We start from the raw sequence: 25,079 nt of genomic DNA on the forward strand, positions 1-25,079 counted from the left end.
AATTGATTTTGAAAACATATGATTGAAAAGATATGATTTGAAAAAGATTTGATTTTGAAAAACTTTGAAAACCTGAAAAAAATTGCATTGAAAAACAGAATCTTCCCCCTTGTGCCATCCTGGCGTTAAACGCCCAGAATGGTGCACATTCTGGCGTTTAACGCCCAAAACTATACCCTTTTGGGCGTTAAACGCCCAACCAGGTACCCCGGCTAGCGTTTAAACGCCAGTCTGTCCTTCTTCACTGGGCGTTTTGAACGCCCAGCTTTTTCTGTATAATTCCTCTGCTGCATGTTCTGAATCTTCAATTCTCTGTATTATTGACTTGAAAAGACACAAATTAAAAATATTTTTGGATTTTTAATAACAAGGAAAAATCAAAATGCAACAAAAATCAAATAACAATGCATGCAAGACACCAAACTTAGCAGTTTGTATACTATTGACACTAATGAGAATGCATATGAGACACATAAAACACTCAAGTCAAGAAAATTCAAAGATCAGAGTAAGAAATCATCAAGAATTATTTGAAGATCCTTAAGACACATGAATGAATGCATGCAGTTGACACTAAACTTAAGATGAGACACTAGACTTAAACAAGAAATTTTTGGATTTTTGGATTTTTTGATTTTTTTTTTGTGTTTTTCGAAAATTAAAAGGAAGAAGATATCAAAATTCTTAATGAGAATTCCATGAATCAGTGCAATGCTAGTCTAAGACTCCGGTCCAGGAATTAGACATGGCTTCACAGCCAGCCAAGCTTTCAAAGAAAGCTTCGGTCCAAAACACTAGACATGGCCAATGGCCAGCCAAGCCTTAGCAGATCACTGCTCCAAAAGCAAGATTGATAAAAATCAACAAGCTCTTGTGATGATAAGTTGAAACCTCGGTCCAATGAAATTAGACATGGATTCACAGCCAGCCAGATTTCAACAAATCATCATGAAACTCTAGAATTCATCTTCAAGAATTTCGAAAAAAAAAATACCCAATCTAAGCAACAAGATGAACCGTCAGTTGTCCAAACTGAACAATCCCCGGCAACAGCGCCAAAAACTTGGTGCTGTTGCCGGATCTTGGCACTGATGTTACCGGACCAAAAGCTTGCTCAAAACTTGAACAATCCCCGGCAACGGCACCAAAAACTTGGTGCGCGAAATTGTGAACAATCCTTTTCACAACTCTCATAATCCCCGGTCATGAACCCCAAAAACTTGGTGTTCAATACCATGGCATTACACAACTTCGCACAACTAACCAGCAAGTGCACTGGGTCGTCCAAGTAATAAACCTTACGCGAGTAAGGGTCGATCCCACGAAGATTGTTAGTATGAAGCAAGCTATGGTCATCTTGTAAATCTTAGTCAGGCAAACTCAAATGGATATGGTGATGAACGCATAAAACACAAAGATAAAGATAGAGATACTTATGTAATTCATTGGTAGGAACTTCAGATAAGTGCATGAAGATGCCTTCCCTTCCGTCTCTCTGCTTTCCTACTGTCTTCATCCAATCCTTCTTACTCCTTTCCATGGCAAGCTTATGTAGGGTTTCACCGTTGTCAGTGGCTACCTCCCATCCTCTCAGTGAAAACGTTCCTATGCTCTGTCACAGCATGGCTAATCATCTGTCGGTTCTCGGTCAGTCCGGAATAGAATCCAGCGATTCTTTTGCGTCTGTCACTAACGCCCCGCCTGCTAGGAGTTTGAAGCACGTCACAGTCATTCAATCATTGAATCCTACTCAGAATACCACAGACAAGGTTAGACCTTCCGGATTCTCTTGAATGCCGCCATCAGTTCTAGCCTATACCACGAAGACTCTGATCTCACGGAATGGTTGGCTCGGTTGTCAGGCGAGCACTCGGTTGTCAGGCGATCAACCATGCATCGTGCAATCAGGAATCCAAGAGATATTCACCCAATCGAAGGTAGAACGGAGGTGGTTGTCAGTCACACGTTCATAGGTGAGAATGATGATGAGTGTCACGGATCATCACATTCATCAAATTGAAGAACAAGTGATATCTTAGAACAAGAACAAGCGGAATTGAATGGAAGAACAATAGTAATTGCATTAATACTCGAGGTACAGCAGAGCTCCACACCTTAATCTATAGTGTGTAGAAACTCCACCGTTGAAAATACATAAGAACAAGGTCTAGGCATGGCCGTGAGGCCAGCCTCCCAGTGATCTAAGATAGCATAAAAATGAAGATAGCTACCAAAGTCTACCAATACAATAGTAAAAGGTCCTACTTATAGAGAACTAGTAGCCTAAGGTTTACAGAAATGAGTAAATGACATAAAAATCCACTTCCGGGCCCACTTGGTGTGTGCTTGGGATGAGCAATGAAGCATTTTCGTGTAGAGACTCTTCTTGGAGTTAAACGCCAGCTTTTATGCCAGTTTGGGCGTTTAACTCCCATCTGGGTGCCAGTTCCGGCGTTTAACGCTGGAAATCTTGAAGGTGACTTTGAACGCCGGTTTGGGCCATCAAATCTTGGGCAAAGTATGGACTATCATATATTGCTAGAAAGCCCAGGATGTCTACTTTCCAACGCCGTTGAGAGCGCACCAATTGGGCTTCTGTAGCTCCAGAAAATCCACTTCGAGTGCAGGGAGGTCAGAATCTAACAGCATCTGCAGTCCTTTTTAGTCTCTGAATCAGATTTTTGCTCAGGTCCCTCAATTTCAGCCAGAAAATACCTGAAATCACAGAAAAACACACAAACTCATAGTAAAGTCCAGAAAAGTGAATTTTAACTAAAAACTAATAAAACTATACTAAAAACTAACTAGATCATACTAAAAACATACTAAAAATAATGCCAAAAAGCGTACAAATTATCCGCTCATCATATTCCGAGTAGGATTCTGGGATTGAATGACTGTGACGAGCTTCAAACTCCTGAAGGCTGGGCGTTAGTGACAGACGCAAAAGAATCAATGGATTCTATTCCAACCTGATTGAGAACCGACAGATGATTAGCCGTGCTGTGACAGAGCATAGGAACGTTTTCACTGAGAGGATGGGAGGTAGCCATTGACAACGGTGACACCCTACATAGAGCTTGCCATGGAAGGAACCCTGCGTGTGGGAGGAGGACGTCAAGGAAAAGTAGAAATTCAAAGGACAACGCATCTCCAAAACTCCAACATATTTCTCATTATTGCACACCAGTCTCTCAAACCAAACGCTACCCTAACGAACGATCTAGACCAGGCATTTCATCGTAGTCCCAAGCAAAACAATTTTTGTATTCAACTAGTAAATTAATCAATCTCTCTCAAAATTGTTCATCAATATTTTTACAAATATATGTAGGTTTAAAATCACCATCAGTTCCTAAATTAATTTCTTCAAGTGGATCTTGAGACTCGAAACCTTTTTTAATATGATCGTTATTAACTAAAGTTTTTTCAAAACCTAAATACTCCAAATCATAAATGCAATCGAAAGAGAGATCAACTGGATCATATGAAGAAAATTAAACTTTATTATTGACTGAGTCAACAATCGAATTATTTAAAAAACTGAGATCTTTAAATATGCCAGGCTGGTCCATAATCCTAACCCTAGGAATGAAAATACATGTAACATCTAACACACAACTAGATTCGATTTTAGGAATCAAAGCTATACTAGGAATTGAAACTACTGAATTTAAATTACTATTTGATTCAACTCCTTCGGAAGAATCATTCTTAATGCGAGAGATGCTTAAATTATCTAAATAGATTTTTAAAGAACATAGATAGTTTTAGCCATGACAAGATACAATCGAACTGAGTGTTTGACCTTCACTCCCAACCAGTAGGTGTGTAATCAAGCTTTGGGTGCCACAGCTTCACATTAAGCCCTTCTGAATTTAAAAAAATAGCTTTCGCAATTATAATAATTGAGCATCCTGTTAACATTAAGTGGTTTCAATTTGTCGTTATAAACCTTAAAGTCAACATGCATCTGCTCTACATAAAGATTTGAATCTGTCTTTATCACTTTAGTTTTTCCTTCATCAGTCCAAAGAATGATGCTTTAGCGCACAGTCGAAGGTACAACCTTAACATCATGAATCCAATCCCAACCCAGCAAGGCATTATAATTAGCCTTTAATGGAACTACAACAAAAACAATCATTCAAGATGATGATCCTACTTGAACTTGGAGAGTTACCATGCCTTTTGCAGGTGTCGAGACTCCACCATAGTCAGTAACTGAAATATTAGTAGGAATCAAATCATCGAAGTACTTTCCAACTTTCATCAATATTCTTTCTGGCAACAAATTGGTTGTTGTTCCTTTGTCAACCAATACTTTATTGATGCATATACCACTCATACAAGTACTAATGTGTAGAGGTAAAAAATGCGATTTTTGCTTTTTAGTTGACTTTTTGAAACATCCCAACTCTTCCTCCTCACATACAAAGGTAAAAGCCTCTTCATCCTCCACATCATAATCTTCACTCAAATCTCCTTCATATTCTCCCAAATACTCTGTTGGTATGATAGAAATAGTACTCACCATATCTTCATCTTCCTCATCAAAGTATTCTTCATCAAGATCAGCGTCCTTCTCTTTAACTTCAATTGGGACTACTACAAAAGCTTTGCCCTTTTCCACCTTAGCTGGGAAAGGAATCCCTTTCGGATAAGTTTTTCTGTTAGACAAAAAAATTAATCGAGTATGAATAGAAGGAGTTGCCCTCTTATCTATTGAAATCGATGGTCTTTTTGGTATTGTTTGACGTACATATCTTCCACCTCAATTTTCTCTAGCCCTTCCTCAAGGATATGGATAATGACCTCGACTAAAACCTCGATGACCTCTTTGGGGTTGACGTCTATATTGAACATCTTGACTGTGAAACTCTTGGCAATTTTTAATCCATTGAACTCCCAAAACTTGTGAGTGACTTAGCGAAGGAGGAAAGTTCCCTTGGGAATTTTGAGAACATTGACCTTCTTACCTTCGAGAAAGATGCCTTTGACAAATTTGTTCTTCCTTATGAGCTAATTCTTTCTTCATTCTTTCCTTCTCAAAAATCGCTGCAGCTTCAGCATTGAAAACAACATTATATCAAGGGCACAAATAAACATCTCGATCTTTTAATTTTCCTGCATCAGAAATTTCAATAATCCTTCACCCACACCAGGATATACTGTGCGCACATTGGTTTCGAAGTCTCCCAAAGCAGAGTCGAACTCATAAGAGGTAAAGCCAGCCATATTGATCCCCATGAATGAAGCTCAACAAAGTTTGCTCCAGCGTCAATGGGATCAGTATCAACCTTTATATCTTTCTTACCATCATCAAACTTCAACCTTCCTTCCATAATTGCCTCTTGGATCAAGTCCTTGAAACGGACACAATTATTAGTTGAATGACTAGTTGCTTGATGAAATTTACAATAAGGCTTTTCTTTCAAATCTTTTATCGAAAGTAAAGTTTTGTCTTCTAGTAAAATCAATTGTTTATCTTTAAGCAACACATCAAATATCTGTTTCGATTTTGAAATATCAAAGCTATACTTTTCTCCACTCTTATATTTCAAGTCATTGGATTTTTCAACATTTGCAATTTTCATAAGCGAAGAGCAAACGTAAGGTGGACATTTCTTTAATTCAGCCAAATCAACTTCAAGAAATTCAAAATCAGACTCTTCACTCGAAGATCTCATTACAACATATGAAACTTTTTCTTTTCTAGCAAAAAGTTTGCTTTTGTACTTTTTCTTATTTTTGAACTTTTATTTTTCTTTCTAAAGAATTTCTACTTGACGAACCCTTTCAGCTAAACGAGCCAAATCAGGTACATGTACATTAAGCAACTTTCGACAAATATAAAACCCTAATCTCGTAGTGGCTATCTTCACTACCTCACTTTCAGGAAGTGAAATATAACATCAACTTCGGGCATTCTTAAAACAGATCATTAAATCATCGATTGATTTTCTATCATCACGTTTTAAAGCCACTAAATCCGTAATTGTCACGTTCAATTCACCTATATAAAACTGAGAATGAAAAGCATTTTTCAACTGTGCCCAAGTCACAATCAAATTGGGTATTAAATTTGAAAACCAAGTAAAAGTATTTTTCGTCAACAAAAAAAGAAATAATTTCATTTTCAAATTCTCATCATTTGTCAAATTGCCTAATTCGACCATATATCGAGCAACATGCTCAGTAGTCGATGCACCTACTTCTCCTGCAAATTTTGTTACTATTTTTGGGTTCTTCACATCCTTAGGTACTTCTGCCATCTGCACTACAACATAAAATGAGAAAACAAAATATGGTTGATTCCTAAATCCCACATTGATTCCAACCCTGTTAAGAATATCTTCAACTATTCTTGTGTCCTGATAATGTTCACCACGTTGCTTAACTCGCATTCTAGCCAACACTTCATCCACATTTTGATCACGTCGAATTATATGAGGAGCATTTCCATCGAGATTTATATGATCAATCCTATCTCTCGGATCAATCCCTAAATCTCTTGGGTTTGCTTCCATATTTTGACGATCACCTTCATCATAATCAACAATCTGAGTGATTCGTTCGACTTGTCTCGCCACACACTCAAATTTTGTTTCATGATTAGCCATCATTGGGTTCAAAATAGTAGTCATTTGTTGAGTCAATAAATTGACCAAATCATGATGACTCTCATTGACATATTGTCGAGCTACTGCCATCAAACCAAAATTACTCGATGTCGACCCTACCTGATAATCATAGGCAGACTCAAGATGATGTATTGGTGGGTAATTATTAACTGCTCCTTGTCCATTTTCAAACCTAATTGGAGGTACATAACCACTCATAGGTGGGGTATAACCAGGAGGAAGACCAAAAGGGAGCCAACTAATGTTACAGGCGGTTGTGTTTGTATTTGAGAAGTTCGTGGGTGTTGATCGCGCCCATTATTCCCCAAAGGTGGTGTAATAACTACCATATTTTCTCTAAACACAAATCCTGGGTTTTGAGTGCTACCCTCCGTATGCGACGTCAACTCCATAGACATTTGAGCAACTACCACAGGTATAATTTTTCTGCTTCTAAGTCGCACAAACTAAATCATTACAATAATCTTTTTGACACACTTAATTTTTAAAATAGTTCCATTGAACGTGCTAATTTGTTATACAAATTTTTTGTAAATCTAGGTTAGTTCAAAATCTAGTGATCTGAGAACGAAATCTACTCCTCTTCATGAGTACTAGTTTTTGAGTTGTGCACCAAAGATTATATTCCTTGATCGAAAAGATAAAGAGAAACTTGAAATGTAAAAGAATGTAAATGACTTAAAATTGAAATTACTGAAAATGAAGTAAATGGCTTCAAATGAAAGAAAAGCAATAAAATGCCTTCAACAAGATCGAAGGACTTTGAATTCAAATACAATGCAGAAATATTAAAGGAAGGAAAAGAAAAACTTTGCAGAAACAAATAAATTTGCAAGAAAAAAAATATTACAAGGAATTTAAAAGACATGGAAGGAATCCTACAAAAAAGAAAGCTCTAAACAAACTCAAAAAGTCGCTGAAGATGTGGGAGTGCGAGAAAACTAAGTGTAACCGTTCCTGCCATATAAATGATGGAATGACCGTCTTCAACTGCTTTAAATATTTAACCTTTCTACTTGCTTCGATCATGGACTCACTATTTCGATCACAAAAACTTGTACTTAACAAACATTTTCGATCAGTCCACATTACTCGTCGATAACCTTTTTTCGATGAACTTTAAAAAACTTGCTCGATAATATTCAAACAACATTCTTGATATGCTCATTTTCAATTTGAATTATTTTTTACCAACAATTATTAAAGTATATTTTACTATAAATTTTATTTTATACTTTTTTAACATATGTTATTAAAATATATTTTAACTAAATCCTAATACAAATTATATGTTGCATTTAAATTTAATAAACATATTTGTTTCAATTATTTAAATCACATATAGTTTGATTTTATTACAGAGATATTATCTTTTACTTAAGATGATTCATTTATCATTTCACAAGTAAAATATTGTACTTTTAATTGAAAAATACTAATTAGTATATTATTATTAGAATTTTTCTAAGTTAAATAGTATCTTAAAGACATTAATTAAGAGAATAAAAGTAAAAGGGTTTGATATTCCAGTGTATTAAATACATAAAAAAAAAAACTTGAAAATAAAAATTGCTTTAATTTATATGTTTAACAAAAAATATTCTTTATTTAGTATTTTTAATTAGTTTTATAAAAACAGTTACTCACAAAACCATTATTATTATTATTATGTTGTAAAGTTCCGATGTATCCAATTTTATCATCAACTAAATATATCATTCCTAAATAAGTATATAATGGGCTTATAATGACATGAGCGCGTGATGAATTATTTTATCTCTCGTGTTATAACAAATGAGGATAATTACGGTTGTTCACATTAATAAGGATAATTACGTCACTATCATTGTGCCTGTCATGAAGATCCCACATTATTGATGTTAGCTAGCTAATAAGATGTTACCCCTAAATCCACCAAAGAAAAAAAAGGTGTAAACCATGTTGTCGTGATAAATGCTTGGTGTGACTTGTGGTTTCTATCACTTGATGAGAAGATGAAGAAATATAATTATCAATTTAATTTTTTTGGTTGGCTTTGCTGGACAAATGTTGAATTCATGGGTATAATAAAATATCCTCTTCTTCCGGGTTGAATATTTTCCATTTTCCCTGGTAGATGAGAGTATATGTGATTCACGTGCATATACATTGTTTATGGCTAATATTGCTTCCCCCCTCCCCAATATTTAATAGGTCCCGTTCACATTGGGTTCAGAAAACAATTATAGAAAAACATCCAAGCATGATCCCATGAGAAAGTTATGGAGGTAATAAAGCCATAATCCCAAAGTTAGTTAAAAATAAAGAATTAGCTAGAAATTAAATATTATATTGTTAGTCTTAATTTGACAAATTTTTTTATGGATATTCTTTGATTTGTATTGTAAATAAGATCTCCTAAATGAAAATGACATAATCAATTTAGAAGTGACAACTAATTAATATTTATTCTTTACCATAAATTTTGAAATAATAAAAACACCATAATAAAATATAACAATTATAAATACTTTGGATGCCAATGAGTTATAACTCAAATATCATAGTCTTTCTATACTTATTTAAGAGATCGTGAATTTGAATCTCCCTATCTTTAGTAAAAAAAAAATAATTCTCAATATATATATAGTAACAACAAAAATAATAAAAAATAATTAAAACTTAATCTTATTTAACATTTATTAATTATTACATCAACATATTCTTATTGTTTAAAATATCTCCTTTTTATAGACATACATTAGCATCAACAGATCCTATACAAAGATTCCTGAACTTATAAAGCTCCATAATTTCTTGTTGGTATTATTGCATGCAGTCATATATACATACACAACAGAATAGCATGTGCTATAATAGTAGGCTAACTTATATCAACAAAGGCACATCTGGGACACGTTGAGTTTATAAGAAAACCATATCTATCTATCTATCTATATTGCTACTATTATTTATTCCAATCATGGTGGCTTGAATTCCACGCCTTTTTATATGTGGGTTGCTAGCAACTTCCAACTTCCATCATAAACAAGCTAAGATATAAAGACAAACATCGTTCCCTAAATTATGCATATTTTATCAGACTGAAATTGGACTTGAAATGATTGTTGGGGAAATGATGCATGCACCATAGCTAAGGTTACGTTTCTGCTCTTCTTTGATTCCTCCTTTAACGTTGCTGATATGTAATATATACATGGGGGCAATTATTGAAGACCTCCATACCATATGTCTATGCCATGCATTATCATTAACATTATATTCTGAATTTCAGTTTTGAATCATGTGTTACAACAACTCATTAGTCAACAACAAATTTTTAAATGAAATTTTAATTTTCGATAAATTAATTCTTGACTTATTAAATTGAGAGATATAACAGGTAATAAGAAAAACATTCTAGTTACTTGGTGTGTTTGCATGCAGGAACAGACCATGAAATGCTACTCATTTTGTGACTAATTAATGTATGAAGAAGCATGTTATTCAAGTGTTTTCATCTATTAGTTTAATTTTTTGGAAGAAATAATTTTATAATATGATATAATAATTTTTATAACTAAAATATTATAGATAATTAATTCTTGTTGACTCCTAAAAGAAATTAATATTAGACAAATAAAAAAAGTCTATGCAAATTTTTAAATTATCTAAAAAAAGTTATGTAAATTGCATGCAAATTAAAAAATATAATAATTAATTTATATATTTTTTATTAATTTAAACTTTTAAAAAAATTGATTTCATGACAAAGCTTACAGTATGCGCCTATGCAATTGCCTGTCCTGTTAATTTGGACTTCTCTTAATTGTGGGTTGTTTTGGTAGTTAAAATGAGTTGAATGGACAGTTCAATACATCTTTAAAAAATTTATGTTATTATTACGTTTGTTCTAATTTGAAAAAATAATTTAATTATTTTTTTTAAATAATTTAAATAATAAATACTTATATTAAATATAGTTTATAAATAAATTATTTTATATTTAATTTTTTAATTTTAAAAATATTTATTTTAAAAGAATTAAAGTTTTTTATTATAAAAAATTATTTTTTTATTTTTTCATAAATATTTAAATAATTTTTTAAAAAATTACAATTTAATTTTAAAAATTATACTAAATATTAATATTATTATTTTTTATAAATAAAAAACTAAAAAAAAAACTTTTAAAACTTCACAAACATATCTAGTACTGTATGCTGGTGCGGTTGTGCTCTGATCAATATGGCTGGTTCATTGACTTTTGTCTTATGACATTATTATTCTCCTTTAGGAAATCAAAACATCAGGGAGTACCCTAAATACGTAATCATATACATTCTTTATTACCATTCACTTTTTCAATGTATATTTGGGTGGTTTTTTACCTGAAACATAAGAGGACGAATATTAAAATTTATTATCTTTTGGTTATTATAATTAGTCATTAATATTAAAAAATATGAAATAAAATATTATACTAAAAAAATTAAATTAATGATTAAGTAATGAAAAAAATTAATAAATTCTTATCTATTCTACATTTCTCGTTTTTTATTTTTTCGAACATATTCTATTATAAAACCCCATATAGGATCTACATGGCTTATAGCCAAAGCCAACACATGCAAGCCAGAAAAAATTGACTTGCTCAATAATGTGTGGTAAAAAATTGACCAATAAAAAGAAACTTTGATGCTTCAAAATTAATCAGAATATCAAAAAGGGTTGGATACAGAAAAGGTTAAGCTAATTTGTCGAGAAGAAAAGGTTAAGCTAAGTTGTCAAGAAGCATCAACTGCATGACACCGGTATATAAACCCTAAAATAATTTTAAGATTGGGATGATCTTTAGATTTAGAGCACAAATGCGATTCAATATTGACGACTCTATTAATAAGTAATAACCCAATCGAGTTAAATGACATATATATATTTAAAAAAATTAACATGGCATTATACAAACTTGACTAATCGAAGTATAATCCTCTATTAGCTAATTTGGATTAGACTAGTAGCTAACTTACTAGTTTTGTTTAAGTAAGGGTAAGAGATTTGAATCTCACGTTCTGTATCTTGGTCACCGACAAATTTTTAAATGGAGTTTCGACTCACAAAGGAATAGATACCGTAGTAACCAATAATCCTCCCTTTACCTTTCTTTCAAAATATGTGAGTACCCAGCTACCACTACAAGTTTAACTTGTACCTGACCAGTCATTTCAACGTGGAGCAGAGGCATTCTGTTCATCAATTATTACTACAATACTGCCCATACATAACAACATTTTGCCGTGAATATGCACATTTATTTATTTACTCCCTACATCACGCGAGTCCACTGTCCACGGACTTGTGATTTTAGAACTTTTGTCTTTTGCCTTTTCTTTAATGAAATTATTGTAAAATGCTTTTTAATCGTGTCTTTTCAACTTCAGTTAGTTCATAGGTCAATTAATATTTACTTTAGGTTGTAATAAACTGGGTTTAATCAACTTAGAGCAACTAAATTGCAACGTATAATAAGAAATGCACGTTTAACAACAAAAACACGTAACTAAACCTCAACCTTTTTCAGAAAACAAGTAGAATATTGCTTGATATAGTTAACGCAAGCCGATACGTTTTATATACGCTACTAGATTAGTTGTTATTTACTCTCTAGTGCTTGTGCTTTAAGATTGATGTGCACTATAGATATAATAGGAACTTAGCCATTCGTTTTTTTTTTTTTTAATTTGAGGCGGCTTAAATTGATTTCAGCCTTTCAGGTATTCATTTTCAACCTTGAGAATAAAGTGACGTGGCAGTATCCATCCACTAAGAAACGATTATTATTGAAAGTTGAAACCAGCGAATTGCTGGTGGGATTAAGTAAAAGAAAGAAAGAAAGAAGATGCTTTCTCCGTCACGGTGCAAATTAAAAGTTACATGCATGGTACTTGTAATTAAGAGATAAAAATAAGCAAACCAGTTGCAAGGAACGGTCCACGTGCTATGCCTATATAATCAGTTGCTTAATGTACTGCAGAGTGCAGAGGGTCAAGCTACAATCATGATGGCCACCTTTGCCTCATTAGCTTCATCTCAATTCCCAATGTTAAAAGGATTGCACTAACAAATTTCATAATCATTGATTAATATACTAAAGCTGAAAAGCTTAAATGAAAAAGATAAGTTAAATACATGGGGGCTTCTATGATAAGTATAGTTAATAGTTACCATGCTTAAACTACCTATGAATTGTAATTTTAGAGAAACAAAAAAAAAATTAGAATTTGCTTTATTTAATATTTATTAATTATTATAATAATAATTATTTTTGATTAATTTATTTAATTACCAAACATTTTGATTTCTTTTTCTTCTTGCTACTTATGACAGCATGTCAAAGAAGTATCATTATTCATTGTGTTCAATTTTTTAAAATTAATATACTAATAACACTATTTTTAAATTTTAATAAACACATAATTTTACTTTTAATTTACTTTTTAAATAATAAAAAGAATTTCATTTTGGCAAAAATAAATTATTGATATTTAACATTCAAAATTAATTTTATTGTTCAAATTAGTTCAGTTAGATACTAAAATTTATATATAAATACAAAATTATGACACGTGTCTATTTTTTGTTTGAGATAAAAATTTGGTTGCTTTCATAGTCATAATAGACATTAGCCTTAATATATTCATTGGAAATTAATATAAATACAAAATGCATGATATAATTAGCCTTAATATATTCATTGGAAATCAACACTTTGAATTCCTACTTCCTTTTTTCTCGTCTTGGGATTCCTACTTCCTTAAACAATGCGGTAAGAACATCCTGACTCTTGGACACCAGTGTAGCATACCAAACTTTACGACTGCTCTTTAATGGTTGAGAATATTGACATTGCAATTCTTACAGGTGATTATAATATAATAATAAGATAATTTTCCTTTAATATCGCTCATGTCTAATGATGACATCAACAATCCTTGGCCAGTGAAAATAGCATTCAAGGAAAACATTCACAAATGTATCAACACCTATTAGCTATATGATTCATATGATTAATGCCCAAACACAACCTTATTGGATGGAAGACATAGGGATGAGTACCTCTTCAAGTAATCATTCTGTCCTTCTCATTGCCTTGTTCTCCTCATAGATACAAATCCAGACCATGTGATCTCAAGCACTAGGCTCTGCAAGCAGTACAATTAGAATCTAATTTGAAATGATAACAAGAGAGAGATCAAGACAAAGTTAAATATGCATGTCATTAACACCACACACATGATAACTGAATAAAATAAGAAGTGCCACCGGATATTTGGAAATATGAAATCAATTAATAAAAGCTTACACCTTAGATTTACATTTTTTGCTTCTCAGCTCCAGCAAGCCATTGAACGAATTGGATAATAAAATTTTTCATTTTCATTACCCGAAAAAAAGAATTACTGTCCTAAAGAATGAATCACAACTAACATAGAAAAGAGTTGTAAAATTAACAATAGGATACACGAGATATTAGTGGGAAATCACCAACCTCAGATATGCTACAGTAGTTTCTTATAAAAAAATTATGCCACTTGACTATTACTGTCAGGTTAAATTACAACAATTGGAAATAGACAACTTCCAGATGTGTTAAGGATTACAAAAATCAAATGTGACCAATGCTAGTGCCTAGTGGAACCCAAAATCATGGGTGAAAGTAATCACAGGATGCCCCCTTCTTACAGCGCCCACTTTCATAAAATTTACAGACACGTTGCCCTTTGGGCAGAGGCCTGTGTGAGCCTCCGTTTCCAACACCAAATGAAGTTTGCCGGTTCCACGCAGTTCTGCCTCTAGCAACAGCTGATTCCCTACCATGACCATGAAAACCCCGATCTCTAGGCACAGAAGGTCGATCGCTGCCATATCTTGCTTGACTTCCACCAAAGCTTGGAGAAACTGTAGGAGTGTATGAACTTGTGCTCCTGTTCTCCTGCACTGCTGACTGCCCCACACCCCAGCCAATGTTCACATTTCCTCTATCCATTCCACTCCATCCCAAGTTTGTATTCTCTGACCCGACTCTCCAAGTGGGGTCTGTAGCAATGCTCCAGGTTGCAGTCGATGGACCAATGGTTGAATTTTCTGAGCCTGATTCCCATTGATAACCTGAAACACTAATGCTCTTTGTACCCACCTTAACTTCAGAACTCCTTGAAGAATGTTCCCCAGATACTCTCTGATGATGATGATGATGATGATGATGATGATGTATATCTGCTTGCCGCAATGGTTCCTCTGCTGCTGTTGACTGAGATTGCAAGTGCAAATCACCAGTGGAGCTAAGTGCATCACCTTTACCTGCATCAAGTACTGGGCTAAGCCCATCTGCAAAACTGAGGCAATCATTTTTAGAACTGTCAGTCAATTCCTCACCACATTTCATGATTGAAGTGGGAGATTCCAAGCCACCGCCGCCACCACCACCACCACCACCAAGTGATTCCATTGCTTCCACCTCAGCTAACAGATCTGAGACTGATTCATCAACGTCAACTAATGAGCTAAAGTCAGTGGTCTCACCGATGAATGCTTGCCACGAAGGATGGGATGGGGGACTATGCAAATCAAATCCTAGCTTAAGTGGTGATATCTTTGTCACAGAAACTTCAGCTGATGTAGTAACCACACAATTGGAATTAGTATTTACATGAGGGTCTCTCCAGTCTTGTTCAAGCTGTGATGGAGGAATATGCAAATCAAATCCTAGCTTAGGTGGTGATGTCTTTGGCACAGAAACTTCAGCTGATGTGGGAACCACACAATCAGAAGAAGTATTTACATGAGGGCCTATCCAGTTCTGGTCAGGATGGGATGGAGAACTATGTAAATCAAATCCTAGCTTAGGTGGTGATGTCTTTGTAACCAAAACTTCAGCTGATGTGGTAACCGCACAATTGGAAGAATTGTTAACACGAGGGCCTCTCCAGTTCTGTTCAGAAGATTGCCCTGAATTATCTTCACTGTATGATTGCTTCTGGTAACTCTGCCCACTGTTACTCTGACCATCAGAAGTCCTGTTCAAACCAGGATTCCCTTTATCTGCAGAGTTTCCCCCAATCCGATTACCTTCATTTAATTTATCAGAGTTCTCCTTCATATTCTCAGAAATGGCCACTGAAGGTTGTGGATGGTATGCATGGGGCTGTTCCTGCCATCCATTGCTCCTAACAGATTCATCTTTACCATCAGACTGGGTACGAGCATCATCCACCTTTAGCTCCCTGTTCTGCTCATTAATTTGGTTGTCTGAATGAGTTTCATTCCTTGCTGCAGTGCTGCAACCATCCTGACTATAATCTTTACTATCCTCTTTGGTATCCACTGTACCACTGATCCCCAAAGACAGCAGTTGGCTGAAATATGGCATTGACACATTTTTGGAACACTTCCCACTTAGGGCATCGGTTAACAATATAGAGCTATCTTGTTTTTCATTTATCCTCCATATCCTGAGATTAGGAGGGAAACCTCCACTTGCATTCCACTTAAACAGTTGCAACATGGAAAAAGGTCCCTGAACCTTCCCAGTTGGGTCCTGATAATGCCATGATTTATCATTCACAAAATCATTGAATGACTGTTCTACCCCTACAGATTGAGGAGACAATGAAATGTCCAACGCAACACCAGATGGTTCTGATTTCACAACTACATTAGGGTCATCATCAAACACTGTCTCATTAGGTTTTATCTGACTTTTTGTCACGCAGGCATTGCCATTCTGTTCACGGGCAGCAGCAGAAAAATCTTGTGTTCTGCATCCATCATCATTCAAGACACTATCACAACTTTTAGGCAAAGTGGGCTCCTTCTCTTTTCTGTCAAAACCAGGATACTTTGACCATATATTGCCATCTACATAAATATTGCCATAGTTACCATGAGAAAAGCATTATCTGGACAGCATGAAAACAAAGGTTAATAAAGAAAATGGATGTTTACCTTGCTTCCTTTCATCTGACTCTCCCGCATCTTCATCAGACTCGAACATCAAATCCAGATTTGGGTCAGAGTGTACCTCTGGAATTTCACGCATCCTGCGCTGTCGTTCCTCTGGTGTGTTTAGTAGCTGTAACTTCTCCACACATTCTCTGAGCGTGCAGTTTGGTCAAGGCTCAACCATGTATGATGTATCTCACACATGAATAATAAGCATAGAGGATAAACCACCACTTCCATTCCATACGCAACATATTCGTAAAAAACTCTACATAGTTCACAAATATTTCATGAATGCATGCAAATTCATGCGAAAACCAAAAACATGACATGTGAAGACTGCAAGTTCATTTTTACATTAAATAGATAATAAATGTAGAAGACAACAAAGTAAATAACAATGAATTTCCACCACAAAATATATAGATGCACATGAAAAGAAAGAAATAAAAAATAATAAAGAAAAATACATTATATTTTAAACATATAGCTTTATATGCCTTCCCAATATTGTAGCCTTCATTGGCATGCTTAATTGTTTAACCCTATAAACTCGTCTTGTATTAATAAGAAGATATTTCACCTATGCATGATAAGAAGTTTTAGAACCAAACTGTGTATCATTCAGCACCCACAGTTAAGTGTTTTGGGAGAAGAATGAATAGGAGAGAGAGTAAACTAAAAATTGTTAAGGATATTCTTTTCTATGCCCTTTTTCACTTGCTCTATCACGAAGATGAGTAAGCCGCAGTATCTCAGCTTCCAGCAACTATATCAAGAAAGAAGCACAATAGTTAAAACTTCTGGCCAACTAAACGCATAATCAAATTTTAAACATCTAACATTAAATAATGAATAGCTTTGAATACATCTAATAGGATAAAAAAAATAAGGGGGAAAAACTATCAGGATAGGAGCATTGCTGTTTTGACTGGTAGATTACATCCGATTTTCACAGATTTATCACAGTTAGCAAATACCAAGTAACATGTAGAGCGCTGTTTCAGCTTTTTCTAACAAATACAAATAAAAATAAAAATCTGTTTTCTAAACAGAAAAAAGTCAAAAACTATATATTGCATTTTCTTTATAAAATAAAACCCCGAAGTGATCCTCAAAATTTTTACAAGATCAATTATAGAATAAATAAAATTGACAAACTAGTCCTTAGTTTTTTAAATATTAGGCATATTTATCCCTAATATAATAAAAAGACAAATTACTCCTTAACTTTTTTTAAAGAAATAGTTTTAAAAGATGAAATACTAGTCCTTTTATTTTATTCGGGACTACTTTAAAAAACATTAACAGGGAATTACATTATCAATTTCTTTATTAGGGACTAATTTGTTTAAAGCAAAAATTGATAGGGACCATTTTGAATGTTTCCTCTTTTGACACGACCCTTTTTCCAAATGAGTTTTGAAAACAAAAAACAAATGTGCCCGTAAAATGCATGCCATTCAAACAATCCATTAAGAAGTGAATGCAAATTAGCTGAGTGACACATTTAGTACCCTAATACACTATACATGTTCGACGCGATACTTTAGATTTACGGATATAATAAAAGGAGCATGACCTTTTTCTATACTATATAATCTAAGATGAAAAAAAAAATAACAAGGAAAGGAATTTACATCATTAACTCTCATTGCTTGAAATGTCAATGCTTTGTCCATGATCTCACCCTACAACCAACACAAAAATGTTATCACAAACTAACACAATATGCAACAATATTATGGAAGTTGAGAAAATAATATACACACTAACCACAGTCAATCTATTGGAAAGCCCATATTTTATACTTTGACGCAAGCGCTTGCATTCATCCTGGACAAAGTATCAACACATTAACCATTAGGAAGCACTCTTTCAAGAAACTAACTCTTCAACTCAGTCTAGAGATTCCTCAAAGGTAACAGTAACAGGAATAAGGATCAACACATTAACTGCATATCACACAAACCTCAGAGAACTCCTGATTTGAAATCTCATCTATTGATATGGCCTCCTTCCTATTTAAGTTTAAAATCTCAAGCATCATATCAGTTGTTCTTGTTCCAATTTTGTAAGGCTCAGCAGCCTTACTTGTACCTGCATAAATGGTTGTGCCACACGAAATTGATATCACGTGCAACTCATAAGAAGTGGAATTTACCAAGTATTGAATTTGTGAGATTCATATACCTACAACTTGCACAAGCCTATACATCTCTTGTTTTTTGTCACTACTAGTGATCCTTATCCGCACAAATGAACCAACAACCTTGTCACGAACACTTTCAGCATCTTCAGTTAGATTTTCCAAAAGACTTCGCCGCAAGTAGATCAAGTTAATGTTGTGAGCATTTATTGCAGCATACACATCTGGATTATTTTGTGGCAAATGCACATCATCTTTTTTATCTGTTTTACATTCCTTATCATCAACTAACATCAACTGCTTATTGCAATTGTCTTTTGCCTCCCCTTCGCTAGCAACAGTGTTCGTGACTCCTGCTCTAAGTGTATCTTCTGCAGGGCCATTCTCTTTTGTAAGAAAGTGGGGTTCAAGGAGCTTTAACATTTCAATGTGACCAACACGTGCTCTTCCAAACAATTTTAGTAGTCTATGATCACAAACAATTTGGCATTTCTGCTGGGGGTCTCGAAGATTGTTCTTCTTCACATACTCTAACAAGAGACCCTGGACATCAAATTGAGACAGGCGAGATGTATCACCACTTTTCATATGTGCAACAAACTCTAGAAGCTCCTTTGATGCCCAATTTGAGCATTCAGGCAAAGGCACACAGTTGTCACCGGCTGAAGTTATCATATCGGAGCCAACCCCATTGCTATGAAGCATTGGCTGTCTCCTAGATTTCTTGTTTTTCAAATTATTTGATTCTATGTCAATACAGGAGTTCTCTGAACCAGAACCTTTGTCATCCTTAGTATTATAAATTTCACGGGGACATTCAACCTTACCACCCAATGGAGAAACACCTGTCCAGGGGTTTTTAGCTCGAAGGAGCTCATCAAATGTTAAAGATATCTTCCCTTTCAAAAACATCCAATACACCTTGAAAAGATATTCCCAGCTGGTTTTGTCATCAAAATCCACTTCACACTGTAAAAGTTGTACAAGGAGAGAAAAATAAAAATTAGAAAATCCCGATGTCATGTATCATCAACTCAACTTCAAGTACCCCCCCCCCCCCCTTTTTCTCTCTTTCTTTTTTTTTCTTCTCTCTCTGAGTCACAGGCACATAGAAGAGGGGTTGTGGGGGAAGCTGGGAGTAGTACTTTCGTGTATCCACATAGATAAGAAAGTCTAGCATACCTTCTCCGTATTTCCCTGGCCATTGTTTTCAATCAGCATTATAGTTCTCATGCATATTCCGCACAAACCTTTATTTTCTCTGACACACACAAAATCAGCATATTTTGTACAACTCTTGCACACCGAATATGTACAAGTATAGCACAAAAATTGGGAGGCCTTCTGACAAAAGCTACATATATGCCAACCTGAGCATCACGAAAACGAACGTTTATTAAAGGAAAGACACACCATTTAATACATACTAAAATATTATAGTCAGAAACAGAACGGAGACTGAGTTCTAAAAAATGCCGAGTGTGCACTCAATCGACAAATTCAAGAACTAGACGTATAAGAACCGAAAAATAAACTTAATGATAGCGTTGGAATATATTGATTTGATTCTGCATAATCCAACACATTACTCAGAAATTCCGAAGTATAAACACCAAAAAACGACACGTGCATATGAATTTAATTACATTCCAAAAACAAGTGTCAAGGTAGTTAAAGAAGCTACATACCGCAATTCCATTTGGCCTTTGAACGGAAGAAGGCCTCGTCTCGCTTAATACACGCGGGATGATATGCTTTAGGACAACCCCTAAAAAAAGGGAAATTTTTTTATTTAAAAAAGAAAGGAAATAGACACACACACACAGAGAGAGAGAGAGAGAGAGAGAAATAAATGATTAAATGCTGAAACGGTGAAACCAATCATTACAGCTGAATAATGCATGATCCATAGCTGCAAGCTAAAAGCCAAAATGGAGTTCAATAACCCATGAACTGAAATTTTGCCAAGTGCCCAACTTAGAAAGGTTCAAGTTTCCCAGAGAATCGGAAACCAACAAGATTACTCACCGGCGATCACAAAGAACTAAGCTTCCACCATCGAAGCATATGAAGCAAACATCCTCCTCTTCCTCTTCCTCCTTCTTCTGCTGCAGCCTCGCGGCCGCTCCCGCCGCCGACGCCCTCGGAGCACCCTTCGCCGGACGGCCCCGCTTCCTCTTAACCGCCGTGGCGCCGCCGTCCCCGACGGCCACCTCCAGATTGGGAACACTCCCGCCGCCGTCCCTCTCCGCCATGACAACATCGCCGTCAACCGCAGCGGGAACTCCAACGAGCTGTGAATCTCCCAAATCCCTAGCTCCCTCCACCGGCGGTGCTGCTCCGGCGGTGGCAGCTCCACTCTGCTGAAGCTGTTGTTGCTCCATCTCAAAAAAAAAGTAAAAATAAAAAACGAATCGAACCAAAAAGATAGAAAATAGAAAGAGGGAGGGAATCAGGAATCAAGGAACATGAGGTAAAAAGAAAGAGAGAGAAAAAAAAAGAAAAGAAAAGAGAGAAACCCTAGCTAGGATTGAGATTGGGATTGAGAGGAATTGGGGCTTGGTCGGTCTGGTGAGGTGAGTGGGCACATAGAATTGGATTGGACTAGGTGCAGATGTAACAAGGCATTGTTTGTTTCGTTCCTAATTTAATTTTCGTGTCAAATACCCAACCAAATCTAGAGAGAGAAAGTGAGTGGTAGTCGCAATAGTAGTAAGAGAACTCTCTCTCTCTCTCTCTCTCGCTGCGTATTTGTTGAATGTGCCAAGCTCCCACCCTATATTACTACTGTTCTTTTTTCTACTACTACTCTCACCCGTGGTTGTTTTTTATTTTATTTTCTTTTATTTTCTTTTTTGCTGTAGCCTTTTCTGGCAACATTTAATTAATGTTATTTTGCTTTTTCATCTTTGTGTGTGGGAAATGAGAATTTGGAATGAATCACAAAAACGGGACGACACTTATTTATTTTTACTATCTTCTTTTTTTTCTCCTTTCGAGTGAAACTCCATTATGTGTTTCTCGAGCACCACGTGGTTCGGGGGTGCCCAGGAAATGCCACACACTGTGGGGACCCACTTCCCTGTTTCTTTCAACGCCCGAAACATGATCCAACCCCTGCTTCATTTCTTTTCCTTTCTTCTGTTGGATTATTCAACAGTTCCCCAATCATATCATAAGATGTTCACGCCTAGGGAGCGGAACGTGATTTTCCGTCATGTTGAGCCACCTAGATATAATATAAATTAATGTGAATGGCCAAGATCCTGGGAAGTTCTTTTGAGTGTACACCAAGAGCAGGAGATTACGGTAGGTGTCCACCGGGTGGAGCAGTTGAACTTGAGAAGTGTACTGTTGCCGGTGTCCGCTTGTAATTAAAGGCTGGGAATTAGCTGTTAGCCTAGCCATTTTATTGGGTTAGCCGAGCGGAGTTATAGTTGGGCCAGGTGTGTGTGATGCAGATCAGTTCCCTGTAGATGGACTAAGGCATATTTAACAAGTTTGGAATGTGAAAAAATCCGACAATTAAAATTTATGGTAATGGGCAATGGGCTCTGTACAGAACTGCAAATGATACTGTGTTATAATTTGAAATTTGATTATAATTTATTTAAAATAATATATTTAAGTCTTTGATTTTTTAAAATTTAGACATTTAGATTTTTTTATGAGTTAATAGTCAAAATTATCTCTGAAAGATACTTCGATTATTTTTATTCCTAAAAGATTAAATTAATCAAATTCGCCCCCGAAAGATAACTAATCTGGTCGCTTTAGTCCTTCCGTCATCTCCTGCACTGAGGTGGCTAACGCTCGCTGACATGGCCTGTTAACTGCCAACGTGGTACTCGCTTAGTGTACCCTCTTGTTGCTGATAAGATAAGTTTATTAGATCTATTCAAATTAGTCCTTAAGTCTATGAACCCTAATCCCAAATCCAAAGCAATCGAACCTTACCTCCATAGCAGATTCCATGTTCCCAGGTTATCCCTGCCTTCAATGCCGCCAAGATGTACCTGAATGAACAGTGCCAGTGCTTGATATTCCTCCATAAGAGGGCAGTATTCGAAAATTTGAATACTAAGATTGCCTAAAAGAATAAAGGGACACGCCATGTCCCAGCCACCACAATCACAACCACCACCATGTCTCAATCGATCAAGTAATGACGAACAGACCTTGACTTTCGGTGTCTGGTAAACCATGATTGCCTGTTGGTATCACCACCTTCAACTGTTCCTGGAATTTGCTTTTATGAAGACTATTTCTACTTTGATCACTAATGCTAGAGTACTCTTTTGCACTTATTCTATCTCCTCTTCTGTACTTCAAGCTTTCTCTCCTAGAAAATGAAATTTCTAAAACAATAGCAGCACTTTCAACGTTTGAATATGATCTAGTGGACAATGAATGATAAGAATCTGAGTAATCCAATTTGACACTAGTTGATAGAGGCTTGTATTGACGTTTGTTTTTACTTGCAAAATTCTATTCATCCAGCCTCAAAGTCTCTTCCTTGGAAGCTTTTTGTCTCTCAAAAGCACCTTGCTCACAGAAAGACTTTGTTTCATGTGAAACACTTGGTCTTGAGTGTGTAAAATCATACAACACAAATTTTGTCACCATAGAGTTATTAGATACTTGGCTTTCTTGTTCGAAACCTAAATTGCTAGAAACTACCATCTGTGCTCTCATGGAGCAATCTTTGTCAAACTCATGGGATTCCGAGCCGGTTGCACTTGCACTGCTCTTCTTTCTATTATTAATGGAGTGGAAAGTATATATCCAATTGAAAGCACTATTTTCCTGTGTTAGATAAATCACTTAACAACGATTTCTTATGTCCTACTCCTTATAATGTTTGCAGTCTCATTTGATTTGGCCTTATAGTTTCCACCTTATGGCTTGTTGGACTTCTCAAAGATTTTGACTTTGTGAATTGATTCATCCTTTTCCTAAGAGGGTTAAGTTCAACACAAAGAATCAAGAATGCTACTTGAGAAAGAGATGTCACTCCTCCAGGAAATTTCAGTTTTCTTCTTTCCTTCCATGCCCATTTTCCTTACAGCTTTTTGTCCTCTGAACTCTAATACATGGAGCCACACCTAATTTCAATGTTCCCTTCCAATCCATGAGTGCTGGAGAAACGAGTAGCGGTGTTGATGATATACTTTGTTCTACTTTAGGCGACGACTACGATGCAGATGACGTCGCCGACGATGGCGGCATTGAAGGGCGTAGGTAGTGACACGGGCGGCAGCAGGGACAACCTGCGAATATGGAATCTGCTATGGAGGTTCGGTTCGGTTCCTTTCAATTTGGGATTAGGGTTCATGGAGTTAGGGATTGATTTGAATAGATCTAATAAACTTATCAACAACAAGAGGGTACACTAAGCGAATGCCACGATGGCAGTTAACAGGCCATGTCAGTGAACCATGTCGGTGAGCGTTAGCCATCTCAACACGGAAGATGACGGAAGGACTAACACAACCAGGTTGGTTATCTTTCGGGGACGAAAATGGAGATCGAAGTATCTTTCAGGGATGATTTTTACTGTTAACTCATTCTTCTATCTATCTAGAGTTGTAAAATGTAACAAAAATGTATGACATAAATCCATTATACTACGATAGCTGTTACAGTGTACTACGTGAATAGTTTATAAAAGGTTAAGGACAACAAAACTCGCAATACTGAAACAACATCTTAGGACATGCATTTTAATCTCTTTCTCTTTGTAGTGATATCCTTAATTTTGGACCATTCATGGTGCCTCCTGTTGTTAATAGTGACGGTGTAGTTCTCTACGATACTCTTTCGATCCTTTATGAAATAGGAAAAGGAGTTCTTGGAGGCCTCACTGGAGAAAGGATAACCACATCTATGTTTTTCTTCACTTTAATGCATTGTAGTAACAACAATTAGTTAATAACTCTGGTACTAGACAATAATTAAGTAGAGGATATAGAGTAAAAATGTGATAAATGCGGAAAGAGTAATTAAGTAAAGGAGAAAGATAAGTAACTTTTGTAACCATTGAGTATAAAAAAGTTGAGAATAAATACAGGCGAAATCTAAAAGAAAAACAAAAAATAGAGAGAAGCTAAAACTAATGAAAAAGATGTGTTGAAAATTCAAATTATCGTTGAAGAATTGCATCAAACAGGTGATGTATAAGCAGTAAATAACAAAACAAACAATACATGAATGAGCATACCAATAAGTAATATGCAGATGCTAAGATTGTGCGGTACTTATGCACAAGTAGGTGCGATGGTGAATTAGTGAGTGGGGAAATGGGA

At 35.4% G+C, this 25,079-nt stretch overlaps 1 protein-coding gene across 1 annotated transcript; it reads right to left on the reverse strand.

Annotated features, from left to right (window-relative positions):
* Positions 1-14,153: 14,153 nt before the first annotated feature.
* Positions 14,154-21,588, reverse strand: LOC112800786 (zinc finger CCCH domain-containing protein 44). The gene is made up of 10 exons (XM_025843176.3): positions 20,803-21,588; positions 20,463-20,542; positions 19,957-20,144; positions 18,819-19,743; positions 18,598-18,725; positions 18,402-18,461; positions 18,266-18,316; positions 17,324-17,394; positions 16,629-16,783; positions 14,154-16,541 (listed from the first exon to the last, which is right to left on the reverse strand). Exons 1-10 carry the CDS (start codon positions 21,156-21,158, stop codon positions 14,329-14,331), a joined length of 4,227 nt encoding a protein of 1,408 aa, XP_025698961.1. The 5' UTR covers positions 21,159-21,588; the 3' UTR covers positions 14,154-14,328.
* Positions 21,589-25,079: the final 3,491 nt, after the last annotated feature.

The sequence above is a fragment of the Arachis hypogaea genome, chromosome 5, assembly GCF_003086295.3.
Source record: "Arachis hypogaea cultivar Tifrunner chromosome 5, arahy.Tifrunner.gnm2.J5K5, whole genome shotgun sequence".
Lineage (NCBI taxonomy): Eukaryota > Viridiplantae > Streptophyta > Magnoliopsida > Fabales > Fabaceae > Arachis > Arachis hypogaea.

Excerpts from the sequence above, each read along its gene's own strand:
- LOC112800786 (XM_025843176.3), bottom strand. The coding sequence starts at position 21,158 with ATGGAGCAACAACAGCTTCAGCAGAGTGGAGCTGCCACCGCCGGAGCA. Across the intron at positions 20,543-20,802 it reads TTAGTTCTTTGTGATCGCCG|GGGTTGTCCTAAAGCATATC; the intron begins GTGAGTAATCTT and ends CCCTTTTTTTAG. Across the intron at positions 16,542-16,628 it reads GTCAGATGAAAGGAAGCAAG|ATGGCAATATATGGTCAAAG; the intron begins GTAAACATCCAT and ends ATATTTATGTAG.